General features: G+C 39.8%; 1 protein-coding gene across 6 annotated transcripts in view; it reads right to left on the minus strand.

Annotated features, from left to right (window-relative positions):
- The window catches only part of Musk (muscle associated receptor tyrosine kinase), a 72,064-nt gene that overhangs the window by 29,291 nt on the left and 26,624 nt on the right, over window positions 1–16,149 (minus strand). For 3 of the 6 annotated variants that reach the window (XM_057790782.1, XM_057790779.1, XM_057790778.1), the window contains exons 6-7: window positions 10,762–10,791; window positions 3,839–3,963 (exon numbers count right to left, since the gene is read on the minus strand). In XM_057790782.1, the coding sequence (XP_057646765.1) occupies window positions 3,839–3,963; window positions 10,762–10,791 (155 nt within the window). The remainder of the gene's footprint in view (window positions 1–3,838; window positions 3,964–10,761; window positions 10,792–16,149) is intronic. The other 3 variants (XM_057790783.1, XM_057790781.1, XM_057790780.1) reach the window with 1 other exon arrangement.

Genomic DNA, 16,149 nt, shown 5'->3' on the forward strand with positions numbered 1-16,149 from the left:
GCAAGGTTCATGCTCCTGGCATTATTATAATAAATATTGTTTGTTTCTGCATCATAGAATAACAGGTGCTGAGCTGAGAGGCATTTCTGTGTTGCTTTTTATTTATTACCTTAGCCATAAATATTGTTCTCTTTCAAGCTGGCTACTGATAACCCCACATAGGTCTCATGATATGTAATTAGTTTGTTTTACCAGTTAATAATATAAAATGACTCCAAAGTTCACATGCTTGAAGCCAAAATCATGTCTTGTATCAGATTCTTTTCTTTTGGGCCACCAACCAGCTCCCAAACCATGATACAGAGACTTAGTAGTTTTGAATGCTCAGCTTAGCTTAGGCACATTTCTGGCTAGCTATACTAACTTAACCTGTTTCTCTCTATCTATCTTTTGCCTCTGGGCTAATTATCTCTCTGACTTCTGTTTTATCTTACTTTCTCTGCTTCTCTACATCTGACTGACTGGCGTCTGCCTGGTTTCTTGCTCCCGGTTTGTCCCTTATTCTTTCCTCCTTTTTCTGAGCCTAGATTTCTCCTCCAATTTTTCCTCTCTGTCCACCAGCCCCACCTATCCTTTCTCTGCCTAGCTATTGGCCATTCCACTCTTTATTAGATCAAACAGGTGCCTTAGACAGACAAAGTGAAATAAATACAACACTTCTTTCCATAATTGAACAAGTGCAGTATGAACAAATGAGACACATCTTTCCCTAGTTAAAACAATATTCTTCAACAATGACCTTTTAAAAATCTGGGTGAAATATGGTTATTTATAAGCATATTAAACAACACTATCTTCAAAATATATGTACTGCCTGTTTCCTTTATAAAATTATTTTAACAAAACTATCTCAACTTTTATAATTTTTAAGGAATACTGTGTATTGTGTTTAGACAGTTTTCTAAACTTTAGCTAAATGTCTATATAATAGTTATTGTTAGAATAGCTTTCAATAAATATGGTTCTAGAACATGGAAAGAGTTTCTTCTCAAAAATAGTAAGCTCCCAGGCACAGTAACCCATGCCTTTAACCCTAGCACTTGGGCAGCAGAGGCAGGCAGATCTCTTTGAGTTCCAGGAAAAGCGTGGTCTACCTAGTGAGTTCCAGGACAGCCATGGCTACATAGAGAAATGCTGTCTCAAAAGATATACTCTTCTCTATATCCAATAGAGTGTTAAAAAAATAAATAAACGATACCTGTCATTCCCAAGTTTATCTGACTACAAATTTCCACAAGGGGAAAATAACATTTCCATTGGAAGAAAGGAGCTATGTCTTAAGTGAGGGAGCATTGCTTGACTTTCTTCTACTCTTCATCTCTGGCTGTCCAGTGGTTTAGTTGGTGTGGGAGACGGGGAACAGTCTTGTCTTTTGTGGTATTATAGGCTTATTACCATGTTGGAAGGTTAAAGTGAGTAGCCATTGTGCATCATTTGAATATTTTTGTGTAGCATCCTTAATCAATATTCTGATTCCTTCCTCTCCTGGGTGATTCTAAATCTAGGCAAGTTGACTTCAGAGAGGCATCTGTTGACTAGGAGTCTGACTAGAGATGATGTAGAGGAAAGAGAAGCTATCCTCAAAGGTATAATAGCGGAAAGTGTCTCAGAGTTTTAGAGACTTGCCTTGTACCCTCTTCACTTCAGGCTCTGCACCAAAGGAAAAATGCAAGCTTGCCAGGCAATTCCATAAGGCTGGCCTAACATTGACCTTGGAACATGATCTTGATAGCTTGCTGGAAGAACAGGCTGCTCCCAGTTTAGAAAACAGATACAATAATCCAGAACAGAAAACAGAGCAAGACGAAAATGTGGGGCTACATGGGGTAAAGGGATGGAGCAACACAAGGGAAATCGCCATTCATGAGAATGCCATGCTTGACAATAGTTGATACAATTGAAGAAGGGGAAGATATTGATTTAAATTACATCTGTATGAAAGGAATGAAAATATGCTTCTTCACCTCATAAACACAACCTTAACGCTGTAGTAGTTAGAGGTTTGTCTTTTGTTTTGCCAAATGGACACAAGTTAAAATCATCTGGGAAGAGCAAACGTCAATGGAAGAATTGCCTCTAACTTATTGGTCTATAGGCAAGCCTGTGGGGTATTTTGTTGATTAATGGTTAATTTGGGAGGGTCTAGGCTACTGTGGGTGTTACCATCCCTAGACAGGTGGTCCAGGAATGTATAAAAAAGCAGACTAAGCAAGCTATGGAGAGTAAGTCATAGGCAGCTTTCCCGCAGGGTCTCTGCTTCAGTTCCTGCCTAGACTATAAGCTGTCTGCTTAAATAAAACCTCAAGTTGCTTTTTGGTCACAGTTTTGTTTTTTTTTTTTTTTTATCACAGCAACAGAAAGGAAACTAAGATAAAATAAAAAGTATATTCATACCAAACACAAATAGACAACAGACAATGTTTAAAAAATACGGCAATAATAGTTGTGATTAATTTCCCTTCCTAGATACCAACAAACTAGCTGTTATAGATAAACCTTCAATAGAAACCCACTTGCAATTAAGTCCCTTGCCGGACAAGGAAAAGTGGAAGTTGCTTCAGGGACCTCTACAGGCCTTTCTGGCTCACAGTGGCCAGTTCGCCCCTCATATATACATTCTTTCATCTGTAACCACACTAGCCTCTCTGATTCTTCTCCAACAGACATGTCTACACACTCATCTCAGAGACCTTGTCTAGTAATCTCCCAGCAGCTGTCCACATAGCCTCCCCTGTCATTATATCTAAACCTCTTCCCAGTTGTCTCTTTCAGTTCGACTCAACCATTCTACTGAAACTGGGATCTTTCTCCTAAGGCCCAACTTTCTGTCTCATTTCCAGCTTCATGCTTATTATTTTTTGTCCTAATTGACACAGTCCACACAAAATGTACACACGCTCTCTCTCTAATTTTATTCTCTGTTCTTTTCCACCAGAATGGAAGCCGTTTGGCACCAGCAAAGGTTTCCCATTCTGCTTGCCCTTGTTTCCCCAGGGCCTAGAATAGAACTTGATACTCAGATGCTCAACATGTGCTTGAAAAAAGACTGAGTGGATGTTTGTATGTAAAGTGCTTAGAAGAGGGCCTGGCTCGAGATAATCATGTGGCCACACTAGTTATTACTATCACTATTAAGATGCAGAAAGGCATATTGAATTTGTATAGATGGATTAAAATTCTCGATTATTTTCCATTAAAGTAATCTCCCCCAGTGAACTGGTATATCTTATGAAAATTATTGCAGTTGTGGGAAGGATTTGCAAACATTTCTTTTTAACACAAAAAATCAAAGCAAGTATTCTACTTTTTCCAGGATGCAGGGAAAGATACAAACTCCCAGGGTTCAATGTCAGTGATTTCTGAGACCAAAGATGGCTTCAAATCCTGGTACACGCCGTACCAGTGATATAGATAGAAATGGTGACATTATGTTGTAGTTACTTCTCTATTGTTGTGATAAAAAATACCATGACAAAGGCAATTTACAAAAGATAACATTTAACTTGGGACTTATAATTTCAGAGGGATAGAGTCCATGATGGTGGAGCAAATGTATGTTGGCTGGAATAGCTGAGAACTTACATCTTGAACAACAATACAGAGACAAAGAGAGTGGCAGAGAGAACAACCCTTTGAAACCTCAAAGTCCACCCGCAGCGACACACTTCCTCAAAAAGCCATACCTCCTAATGCTTCTCAAACACTTCCACCAGGTAGAAATCTTATACTCAAACATCTGTGGCTATGGGAGCTGTTCTTATTTAAATCACACCACACTACAGGTACATCAGCAGCAGTGGGTCTTACCCCCAAATAATCCCAAACATGAGACACTCACGGCATTTCCGTTTTCAATCCAGCTGATGGTGGGGACGGGGATACCTATTGCTGTGCAGCGTAGGGTTACAAAGGAACCAAAGGTGACATTGTGGGACTCGGGAGCACGCAGGATTCTTGCAAAAACTGTTAGGAAGACAAAGGACACAGGTGATAGCTCTTTATGAAATGGCTAAGCAAAATAAGGCTTTAAAAGCTGCAGTTGCACGATGTGCCGCTGAGTGCGATCAACCCTTCAGTGTTGCTGTTTGGCCTCCATGCTCTTTAGTCTCCGATTTTGCATTTCTCACTACCCGAGGCCACGCCCCAGCAACCACATGGTGGCTCACAACCATCTGTAATGAGACCTGGTGCCTTCCTTGCCAGTAGTACATTATATGCTTAATAAATAAATAAATCTTTAAAAAAAATAATTCCAACATATAAGTTTGTCTTTGTTGTTTCTCAATCTAGAACATTCATGCTTATGTCTTTATGTGATGGGTTCCTTATGTGTATAACTCAGGTCTCATTTTAAAGTACATTTCCTTAGACCATGATCATCCAACACATAGTACAACTACCACCCAACTTTGTCATTCTGTTTTATGATCTTTACACACCTGCTGCTCTCTTCTCTTAGTCAGTTCCTATCTATCTATTCTTCAGTTCTCCCATTAGATTGTCTTAGCCTGTTTTGTTCACTGCTGGATGAAGTGCCCAGAAGCATTCGTGATCAGAATGAACACAGGACACCATTTTAGTGAATTTTTTAAAAAAAAAAGATTAATGTTTTATATCCTCAAATCTATCATAGTAGGGAGAACAAATTCAAATATATCGTGCATTTCAGAGAATGGGATGATTTACTGGGGGAAAGGAAAGGGATATTTTAGATTAATATGAGGAGAAGAATGAGTCATTTGCATTCCTTCAGGTTACAAGTTTTCACTAATTAAAGAAAATAGTTCTTCAGACTGTCCAGTTTTACCTTGAATTAAAGATAGAGGTAGAAACTCAGAATGAGCTGGAGAGCAACATTTACAATATCAACTAGAGTCCTGCTCTTCTGTATAAACCAAATCCCCATTAGCTTTATTTACTTCTCAGAGTATCATAGTGATGGTAATAAGCTTGGTCTCGGGTTTTATGATGTCAAATCCGACGTTCTTTTAAACCATTATGAAATCTTTTTGTCTTCCTATTATATTGTCAACATATTTTATGCTCTCTTCTGCTGTTTCCTAGGGCATAAGCACAGAGCAATGACAGGAATTCTAAACCCCAATTAGCACTTTGAAACTTGGTTCTTTTACTTCACCAAAATCCACGGAGTTTATGTGTGCAAGGCAAGAAATATACAGAGCAGTCATAGCAAATCTAGAACTTGTCAGGATTATTTATGACTTTTGATAAACTCTTTATGAGGTTACATAATTCATGGGTATAAAAATATAATCTTTCTTGACAACTGGGTCTTTGATGCAAACTTTTAGTAATTTGACTTCCTATATTTTGCTATTGTAGACTCTAAGACATGCATTGTTTACAACCTTGTTTGGGGTAATTGCAAAATCTGTGATGATCCATATGTATATATGTTGTACCCCAAAGCCAGGAGAACAGAAAAGTAGTAAAAGTGTCAACTTCAAAGATGACAGTAGCTAAAATATAAAAATGTTTTGAATGTTTAATATGGAGTTTAACCTGCCTCTTAAAACCAAAATTGAGAGACAGAGGCGACGTTCAGTTGGTATAGTGATTGCCTAGGCTGTACAAAGCCATGGATTCAATCCCCAGCACCATAGAAACCAGATGTTGTAGTAGCCCATGCCTGTAATCCCAGCACTGGGGAGGTAGAGGAGACAGGAGGATTTAGAGTCCAAAGTCATCCTCAGTTACATGGGAGTTCAAGGCCATCCTGGACTACATGAAAAGATGTTTTTAAAAACACAGTGGAGTACTACACAGCAGAGAAAAATAATGACATCTTGAAATTTACAGGCAAATGGATGGAGCTTGAAAACATAATATTGAGTGAGGTAACCCAGTCCCAGAGAGACAATTATCACATGTACTCACTCATAAGTGTTTTTTAAACATAAAGCAAAGAAAACCAGCCTACAACTAAGAGAGAGATACATGGATCTAATCTACATGGGAAGTAGAAAAAGACAAGATCTCCTGAGTAAATTGGGAGCATGGAGACCATGGGAGAGGGTTGAAGGGGAGGGAAGAAACAGGAAGGGGAACAGAGAAAAATGCATAACTCATCAAAATCAATAAAAAAAAGAGTGTAAATAAAATAAAATTTTTAAAAAGCAAATAATAATAATAATAATATCCTGACTTTAGAAAGTCCTGGGATATAATTAAGCACATATCAAAAATCAGTTCAGGAACACAGTAAACAACACCCTGTAGACCATGTCTGTAAAACCCAGAATGCAGGAAACTTAAAAATGGCAAATCATTTAATTGCCTCAACCAATACATAACAGGAAAGAAGCAATCTGTTACAGGCTAAAGGAGGTTTAAGAACCATATCACCCAAGTGCTCTTTTCGAATTCTTGTTTTCCCAACTTAATCCAAGTTCACAGGCTGTGTGCTTTTGTCAGCCAAACCTAGGCTGAGAGGCATCCTAGTGGGGGGCTTCCATGCACTCTTATTGTTTTCTGATGATGATGATGAGACCTAGGCCATGCCACACATCTCAGCCCATGTGTGACATGTGACTGAGACAGTGCACACAGGGACTGACACTACAATCTGTGAGTTGAGTCACTGTAATCAGTACCACATGGGGTCCCGCCTCTGAGCCTTGGAAACAGTAACATACTCGAGAGCCTAGGAGCTGGATCCACGATATCATTCATATTAGAAAAGCATCCTAATGATTGACCATGCCCTTGGATTTGGACGGAGGACCTTTTGGACGGAGAGTAGAACAATAAAACAAAATGGAGAAATAGGAAATCTAGATTCTTTCTCCTGCTTTGATTTATAGAAGCGAATGTTTTAATTTGGGAACTTTGAATTCTTCTTAGAAATTGACTAGCCGGGGTGGGTTTATTGTGTTCTGATTCCCAGCTTTTCTTTTTCCTTGAGCTGCTATTGCATCCCGTGGCTTGTCATTTAGGCTCATGGCAAAACCCTGATGATCTATATTGCACAGCAAAGCTAGGCAGAAAGCGAGAAAGTGAATGAATCAGTCAGCTCTTCTTGCACGGTTCATTGTGATGTTGCACTTAATTGATTCCCTTCTATTGCCTTATGATGAACCTTCTAGGGGCTTTGTCTGGGCACACATGATGGGTACTATTGGCCACACAGGTAGCTCCATGAATATAAAACTGCTAATATAATAAATAGTCATTCTTTCCAAGTGGGCTTCATCATTAAGTGCAGTGTATTCAGAGAAGAAGACTGGAGATTACAGTGAAGCTGGTCCATCCCACACTCTTGGGTTCTCTCCAAGAAGTCAGACTCAGCCCTCCCTTTACAATATTGACAGACATATTCAACCCTTCCTTTGACTTTTCCTCTACTCCCAAAGGATGTTCTAAACACCATTCATGGCTTTTGGTTTGAATTGAGACGTCTTGTTATTATACTGTCCTTAATTCTCCCTCACTTTGTTTCATCATAATACTTAGCACCCCTTGACACCTGTGAGTCCCTTTACTTATCTGTATTTTGATGGTCCCTCCTCCTGAGATGGAAAAATAGCAAGGTCTGACTTTGCTTTGTTCATTACTACGGGCTGACTTACATATGTGTTGCTCTATATCTATCTCCAGATGTGCCCTGGAACAGGGTAAGAAATCAATATTTATTAAATGATCCAGTGAGTGAGCGAGTAAATGAAGGAGTGAGTGAGCGAGAAAGGGAGCGAAGGAGTGAGCAAGTGAGTGACTTTTCTGATGATCAGGCAAATGAAGTTATCTACGGTATGTGTGTTTCAACCCTGCTGGACCGCCATTGTCTTGGCTGTCCTACCTAAAGGAAGGGGAAGAGCTTGCTATGTGGTTGAAAGTTTAACAGGTCAGGACTTCTCTACCCAAACCTTAAGATGTGACATGTGAAAGGCTGGGAAGGTGAGAATGAAACACAGAAGTTATGTTAGTCCGCTTGCTGGAGACTACCCAGCTCTATCAGCAATGATGCTCGTGCGTTTCCACCCATCTGTATTTGTTTCCTGTTCTAAATGTGAAAGGTGAAGGGGGACTGAGAGAAATTCCAACCATTTAACGACCATTGACAAGAATCCTAGCAGCTGCAATCAACAATCAGTGTCAGACGAGCTTCATCCCCTGCAGTAATGAACTTGGGTATAGTCCGATAGCAAATCCCATTGCATTAGTAGAGCAGCCACAAGCTGGAACGCATTCTAGGCCATCATTCCAAAGCACCACGAGATCTGTTTCTTAGCCAATGAAATGCACATCAAATGTCTTTATTTTGTAATTTATTTTCATGTAAGAAAATATGCTTTGTTATATAAACAAGTAAACTGATGAATAGAAGTTTGAAATTATTTAATAATTTGGGGAAAACTTATAACTATTCTGATATGATACCACTTCTCTTGTTAGTGATCATCTTAGTTATCACTGTCTGACTCACTATTCTCTCTTTCACACTCATGGTCCCATGGACAAGGATGGTCTTTTTCACCAGGCATGAAAACCAGACAGGGGCAGCGTTTAACCACAGGGTTTTCTCTTATGAAATATTTTCACACATTTTGACCTTTATATTTCTTGGGCAGATTTGGGGACCTCTCTGAAGGCTGGAAATCTGACATCAAAAATTGTGCTTAAGGCGCCAGCAATGTGAAATTGTCATGGCGAGCACAGTTATACTCCTCTGTCCCCACCCAGAGCACCTGCCATCACCATTCTTCAAATTCCTTCCAGATTCATAATCAGCCCTGAGGTTGTCATTTTAAAGGGTGGTATGTCGTCAGGAGGTCAGGCGATCACACAGTCTGAAATTATTCTTGTAATGCCATGGAAAATTCAGGGACCAGGAGACCAGGTCGAGAAACGACAGCTGCTCTTGTGATTAGAGTGTTGCCCCCTCCTTGGGGAGAGGGCAGATCAAGAGCTTGTCCCAAGTTTGGGCTGTTTCTGAGTGTTATTTCAAAGGATACAATGAGAGCTTGTGAATTTTATTTTCCCCTCCTCTTTCTCTTCTGTATTATTTCCTACCCTTCCTTGAAGAGTGTTTTGTTTGTTTGCTTGCTTGCTTGCTTGTTTTGGCTTAAGGTTTCAAACAGCCCATGGCTGGCGGGAGTAAAGGGAACAGAGAGACTGAAAACTGACCCATTGCACCATTTTGCAACACTTTTACTTGATTTGTGTTGCAAACAACCTAGTATCTAGAAAGAGGAAAACAAACATTCCAAATACAGATTGGGCATCTCTTAGTTTCAATCTAAAAAACATCTACATGTTCACGTGATTGAACACTTTGCGACTGCTAATGCTGCTTTGGAAGGTTTGGGATTCTTCTTTTTTGAAGATGTTTCTTTTTATTTTAATCATGCATACACACATAGGCATGTGTATGGTATGTGCACCTATGAGTGCAGGTGACTGAGGAGTCCAGAAAGGGATGTCCGGACCCTGGAGCTGGAGCTAGAGGCAGCTGTGAGCCTCTCAATAGGATTGAAACTTGGGTTCTCTGTAAACGCAGTACACGCTCTGAACCACTGAGCCATCTCTCTGTCCCAGGGTCTGGATTCTTTAGGACATGTAGCACAAATGAGTCACTGGGGGGCAGACCTTGAAGACTGTATGCATTTTGTGGTACTGGTCCAAGCTCTCTGCTTCCTGATCCCCTGTGATGCCAGGGGCTGTCATCTCTCACACTTTCTCGCGGTTACAGAGCCGCCATGCCTTCCCTGCCAAGAAGGTTTGCATCTCCTGGATCTTGAGGCAAACGAAACCTGTTCTTCTGAAGGCTGCTTCTGTCAGTTATCTTGTCGTGGCAATGGGACCAGTAACTAATACAGAGTCCCTAATCTGAAATTCTAAAATCCAAAATCTTTGGAGGGTTAACATGACTCTCAACAAGTTTCCGTTTTGAAAGCACGCTAGTTCAACTTCAGATCTCCATATTCAGGATGCCTCGCTGCCCTAGGCTGAGCAAACATTCCTAGTCTGAAAAACTCGGAAACCTGAAACACTTTTGACCCCGAGCACCTGGGGCAAAGGGTACCTAATCTGTTATATTTGTGTCTATGAAATGAGGGCACATCATTTCAAATAATAGCAGCTTACGATGGAGTCCTAGAACCAAGCTGTGTGACCTGGGACTTGTGGTTTTTATCCTCAGATTATCCAAGTTTCGGTGAGAAGAGCATGAGCCATCACCTTTCTGGGAGACAGAGTATTTTTCATGATGGGAGACTTGCTGAACTTTAGGGTTTTCCAAGACAAATTTCATTTCCAGCTGCTTTTTCTCCCTGAATATATTTCATAGAATATCCATTTCTACATCAATTAAATGAAACTATTTTTATTTACCTAGGGAAAATGTATTAAACTCCTCATCAAATTGAAATGTTGATAACCAAACACTTATGTTACCACCTTGAAGTTTTAACAGTTTTCCAAAATTTTAACATATGCCCCCCTCCCCCAAAAGAAATTTCTGTTCTGACCTGTGTGGGTTAATTCTCTTGTCTGTTATTTTCATTTAATTTTACGTTGTGATTTTAGAATCTGGAATGCTCCCCTAAGAAATGCAATTGGTCAATAACCCAAGTCTAGAGGGAAGAAGCCCTGCAGGTGCCTCTTTAAGGCTATGGCTTTATTCCCACAGGTCAGCTGTCATTTCTTGACAGAATAATAGTACTTAAATTCAGGAAAACAAGCAACCTAAATACACTGAGCATGTAAAAAGAAGCAGCAAGGCAGAAGGAAGGGAGGAAATACCTTTAGTGTCCTGCTCGGGCTCACTGTCTTCTGTTAATAGGAAGAGGACAAAACGGACACACACAACAAACACAAACAGAACAATGCGTCATGAGAAGGGAGATCTTAGATGGCAGTGCACCAACTGTGCACGGTTCATTAGAATCTACTTGTTTCTTATTTCAATAAGAAGCAAATGCCATGAAGGGAAAGTAGGGAAAGTGCTGACTATTTTTTTTTTTCTTGCAAGCAAGCTATCCCATGGCATAAGATTCCAAATTACTACTGGTAGTCAGGCAGTATTATACAGAAAGTAAACTACAGCATACCCAAAGATGTAGCTCACTCATGCATTTTTGTTTGAATGTAGACCAGGACAATCCCCCCTTTCTTTCAAGGCAACAGAGTCCCTTCTATTCTAGTGAATTCTGCTCCTCTGTTGGCTTGGCGTCTCGTCTTACCAGGCCCTGCTGTGAAGTCAGTTGTGTGGACTGTGGGATCTCAGCTATCATTTCTATGGCAATAGACTCGTGTTGTGGTAAACAGGGGATTAGGGGGTTTCTGCAGAACCAAAGCCTACCACCAGCAAAGAGCTGCAGCTCATTTAACCCCCAGAGGCAGCTCAGGGAGTAGAGCAGAACAAAGCATTCTGGGAACAGAACAGCCAAGGTTGCTCTGGGAGAAAATGCAAAAAAGCAAAATCAAAACAAAACAGAAAACAAAACAAAATAAAACGAAAACAACCAAAAAAAAAAAAACCCCCTCTAAATTGGATAGAAATTGAGATTTTTGTATACTTTTAGAAACTGTAGCCAAGGGAAAATAAAAAACAAATCAGTTGTTCTAAACTGTTTACTATGACCATATCACAGGCAAACATGCACACAGAACTGTAATTTCCTTTCCCAAAGACTTGCTTGTTTAAATCTATTTAGACCTTTTTGGAATTAACTACAGATAAGCCAGTTGCAGTATGTGTGTATATGGACGAAACAGTGATGTTGTTGGTGAGCACTGCTTCTGATGGGAACAGCCCTGTATTGTCCTTTATAGGTGGTAGATATTCCCACACACGCCAGACACCTCACTGGGCTCCTGCCCGCACCTCTGTGATTGAGCATTACTGATGTGACTGGGGATATTTTACATGAAAAAACAAACAAACAAACAAAAAAACCCCTAAGACTCAGAGATCTACTGGCACGGCAATACCAGAAATCTAACATCCGTATGCAGGTTCGGACATGGAGCCAGTCCTCTCTAGCCTGGTGTCATCATGGCATCTCCATTCCACACTTCACACCCAGTTCCCTTAAAGGGAAATGAGTGTAAAACTATTCGATTTGACTCTGTTTGAACTCCCCTGCCTTCACCAAGGAAGTCGGTGGCATTTCGTTTTATTTTCTGACTTTAAGAGTCCAGGCTAGAGGCTACTTACAATTTTTATAAATGGAAGACAATTACATTATAAAACTTTTAGAAGTGGTCTGTCAAATGAACCTTGAATCTGGATGAAGAGATTGGCTTTTAGGGCATTCAGAAAAGAACCAGGTAGAGCACAGAATAAGTATTTGTTTCTTTTGTACTGGACACTTGGAAACTAGAGTCTCTGTTTTGCTTTTGTTGCATTTTTATTGTTTGGTTTTGGGACAAGGTCTCACTGTGTGTCTATGCTTGAAGTCCCTGTCTACCCTTCCTGAGCTGGGACCTTAGCTGTGTTCCACTATGCCTAGGAAGAGTACCTGCTTATATCACAGACATTACCAGAAGCTAAACAGAGGTCCATCTTTGGGTCACATTAAGTCTGACAAACTGTGAAAGGATGTTCCCCATCAGATACACACTGCAGCTAAAAAGAACCAGCTGAAGTTTCTGAAACTTGTTGTTTTCCAAAGAACAATCCTAAAGGTTGGCCTGGGAGTTTCACTGTCCTACTTAGCCTATGAAAACTCCTTTCTATGCATATATGCAAATATCCACAAATGTCCTATATGCTTTGGCATTAATACACACACATATAAATTCAAACATGCACAAAGGAACTAGGTGATGAATCACTCTGGAAGAAAACACAGCATTATAAAAAGCACAAATCTTATCAAATAAACCATAGCATTAAAAAGAATGGGCAGCCGGGCGGTGGTGGCGCACGCCTTTAATCCCAGTACTCGGGAGGCAGAGGCAGGCGGATCTTTGTGAGTTCGAGGCCAGCCTGGTCTACAAGAGCTAGTTCCAGGACAGGCTCCAAAGCCACAGAGAAACCCTGTCTCGAAAAACAAAAAAAAAAAAAAAAAAAAAAAAAAAAAAAAAAAAAGAATGGGCAGTGGTGAAGGAAAAGGCCAAGTTCAAACACAAATTAATGACGCTGAAGAAAGCAATACAAAAGCCAGGAATTAAAACAGAATCGAAAACCTTTCAAAGAAAAATAGAATAGCTAAAATTCATGTACATAGGAAACATATAATGAATTTGGACTTTGACAAGGCCAGTTGAAGAATCAGTGAAAAGGAAGTTGATCCTTAAGAAATCATGAAGCTCTCAGTGCATACAGATAAGGAGAGGAAACCGTGAAAGATCAGGGGAGTTGGTAGAAGAGATTTGAGGCTCATGACATTAAAAGAACATGAAAGATTGAAAAGAGAAAAGGGGCAGAGAGCTTTCACAACAGTGAGAATTAGTAAGCATTTCAACTGTAAATCTATCAGAGTGCCCCAGCAAAACCACTCAATAACTCCTGACACATGGCGATGGCGTTGTCCGTAGTTTAGCCATCAAGTTTGTCTGCGAATTATTACACGCTAACAGATAACTGACCCAGGCACTATTACAAGCTAAGATAGAAGCACTGATTGTCAAGAGAAAAAAAAATGCCAAAGCTACCACAAACAGAGGTGGCTCACCAACAGAAGAACAAAAATGACCAAGAACAGCCCATCATTTATTATGGGAAGTCCTGAGATAACACTGAAGGAAAAATGTCTGCCAACTGCTATTTCAGAGCTCATGTACAGTCTGAGGGTAAAACAAGAATGATTCCATGTAAAAGAAGATGACATACAGGGGTTGGAGAGATGACTCAGTGATTCAGAGCACTGGCTGCTCCTACAAAGGATCTGGGTTCAATTCCCAGTACCCACATGGGAGCTCACAGCAGTAATTTCATTTCCAGGGGATCTGGTGCCCTCTCTGGACTCTTCAGATACCAGGAAAGCACGTGGTACATGGACAGACATGCAGGTAAAACACCTATATATGTAAAATACGTTTTTAAAATTCTTTTTTTAAAAAAAAAGGCAAAGAGATTACCATGGAAGGAACTAATGAAGAATATGTTTAAGAGATGAGAAATTGAACATATAAAGAAGAAGAAAGAGTGTGGGTCTAGGATCCGGTGTCTCTTTGTAGCAGGAATATTAACTATGGCCTGCAAAGCTACTTACTTTTTGAGATTAAGAAATATTAGCTAAAGAGTTGGATGTCTGCCCTGCGTGCAAAGACTAGAGATGCTAGTCCGTAGTTGTTAAACTGTTAAGCACCCTCTCTGTGTTAAAAATGTCCAATCCGAGTCATCACCAAAGTAGAGCGTGATGACTCTATTGTCAGTGTCAGCAAGCTGCGTGGAGTGGGAGAGAAAGAGGGGGAAATAAGTTCAGCAGGAAAAGGGATTGGGATAAAAAGGAGGCAGACAAAAGAAATGTCAAAATTAATAAAACACATGATAAAGATAAATAGAATCCTGAGGGTGAGGCAAAAAAATTACAAGTTCAATATCAGGCTGAGGTATCTAAAAAGGCCTTGTAAGTTAATTAATTGGTTAACTAACTAACTCTAACAAATATTAGAAATAAGCTTTCAAATAAAGTATAAATGACTAAACTTCTATACTGAAAACAACTAATTCTCTTGGACTGAATTATTTTCACAAATCAAGCTATCTTCTGCTTACTTCATAACAGGAAGATTAGAAATGAAGCAATCAAAACCTACAAAGCAATGGGAAAACCTCAAGTCAAAATGTGTCAACCAAATTAATATCAGATATAAATATAACAATTTATGATAAAAATAATCATAGGGAGAAAGAGCAACATTGCCCAAAGGTTGAAAACGCAGCTTATAAAGGGGATTTAGAACAATAATGTACATCCATTCAATAAAATAATAATTTCAAAACATGTAAAGCTCAAACTGGTGGAGTTAGGAGAGACCACTATCAAATGATGCTAACAGAAGTCTGTTAAGAGTTAGCCCTCCAAGGGCTAAAGGACCTATCTTAAATGGCTAGGTCAACCTTTAAAAGGGAAAGACACAATTTTTTTTGAAAAAAAAATGTGAATGAAGGAGAAAAGAAACCTGTGTCTTCTAGTCTTGTCCAAGGGCAATTTACTTTTCTACCACAGTATAAATTTATGGACCATAAAACTAAAATAGAAAGATTATAAATGCTACAAAGCAGCTTCTCAAAATAGCAGGTTGCAAAGTCAAGTTCCCCTGGTCTCTATGCACCTTCCAAACAGAGTTCTGGGCCATTCTGTTACCTAGTGAGACTTCGCGTGGTCATTGTATTGAAGATGAAGATCAAGAAAACTTCTAAAGTACTTATCTAGGAGAAATCAAAATTATCCGACTCATGTAAAACAGTGGGATTTTATCTGCCTTTTAAAATATCCTCTCTTTCGGTGCTGCTTCTTACATGTTTGTAGTTTGCTCTTCAGTTAGTGCCTTAGGGAAGGAATCCGGACTCTGGTACCACAGCTCCACCCAACTCCGGAGACTTTGCTAAGGACAAACTCAGAAACTAGGAAACCACACTCCTCACTAAAATAGTCTTCTTGCATTTATATATGATACCCTGGGAACCACCCCAGTGGTGATCTGAATTTTAATCTTAATTTTACAGCTCACTGGTTTCTTTGATCTGGTTCTTGCTAGACTTTACAAATTTCAGTTTTTTTTTTCATCCAGAATAAGAAAATGGAATGACTGACTCTCAACTCAGAATTGTGAAAATTAAAAGAGTCATGAAAAGATGGGAGATACTTGTGGGCTGATGAGGAAGCCTGAGGGGAGTGGGATATATATGACCAAGAAACATTGAACACATGCGCAAGTTTTCCAAAACTATTTTTAAAGATATAAAATAGAGATCAGAACTTAATGGAGGGAAGAGGAAGTGTGTGGAGGGGGGCGGGGGATGAGAGTGCTGGGATGAGTGAGGTGACCAAAATAGAGCATGAACATGACAGATTTGTAAAAGAATAAATTCATAAAATATTGAAATTTAAAGATTAAATTTTCGGTCAGGCAGTGATGATGGCGCACACCTTTAATCCCAGCACTCAGGAGGCAGAGGCAGGCAGATCTCTGGGAGTGTGAATTCAAGGCCAGCCTGGTCTACAAGAGCTAGTT

The sequence above is a fragment of the Chionomys nivalis genome, chromosome 16 (assembly GCF_950005125.1).
Source record: "Chionomys nivalis chromosome 16, mChiNiv1.1, whole genome shotgun sequence".
NCBI classification, from domain to species: Eukaryota; Metazoa; Chordata; class Mammalia; order Rodentia; family Cricetidae; genus Chionomys; species Chionomys nivalis.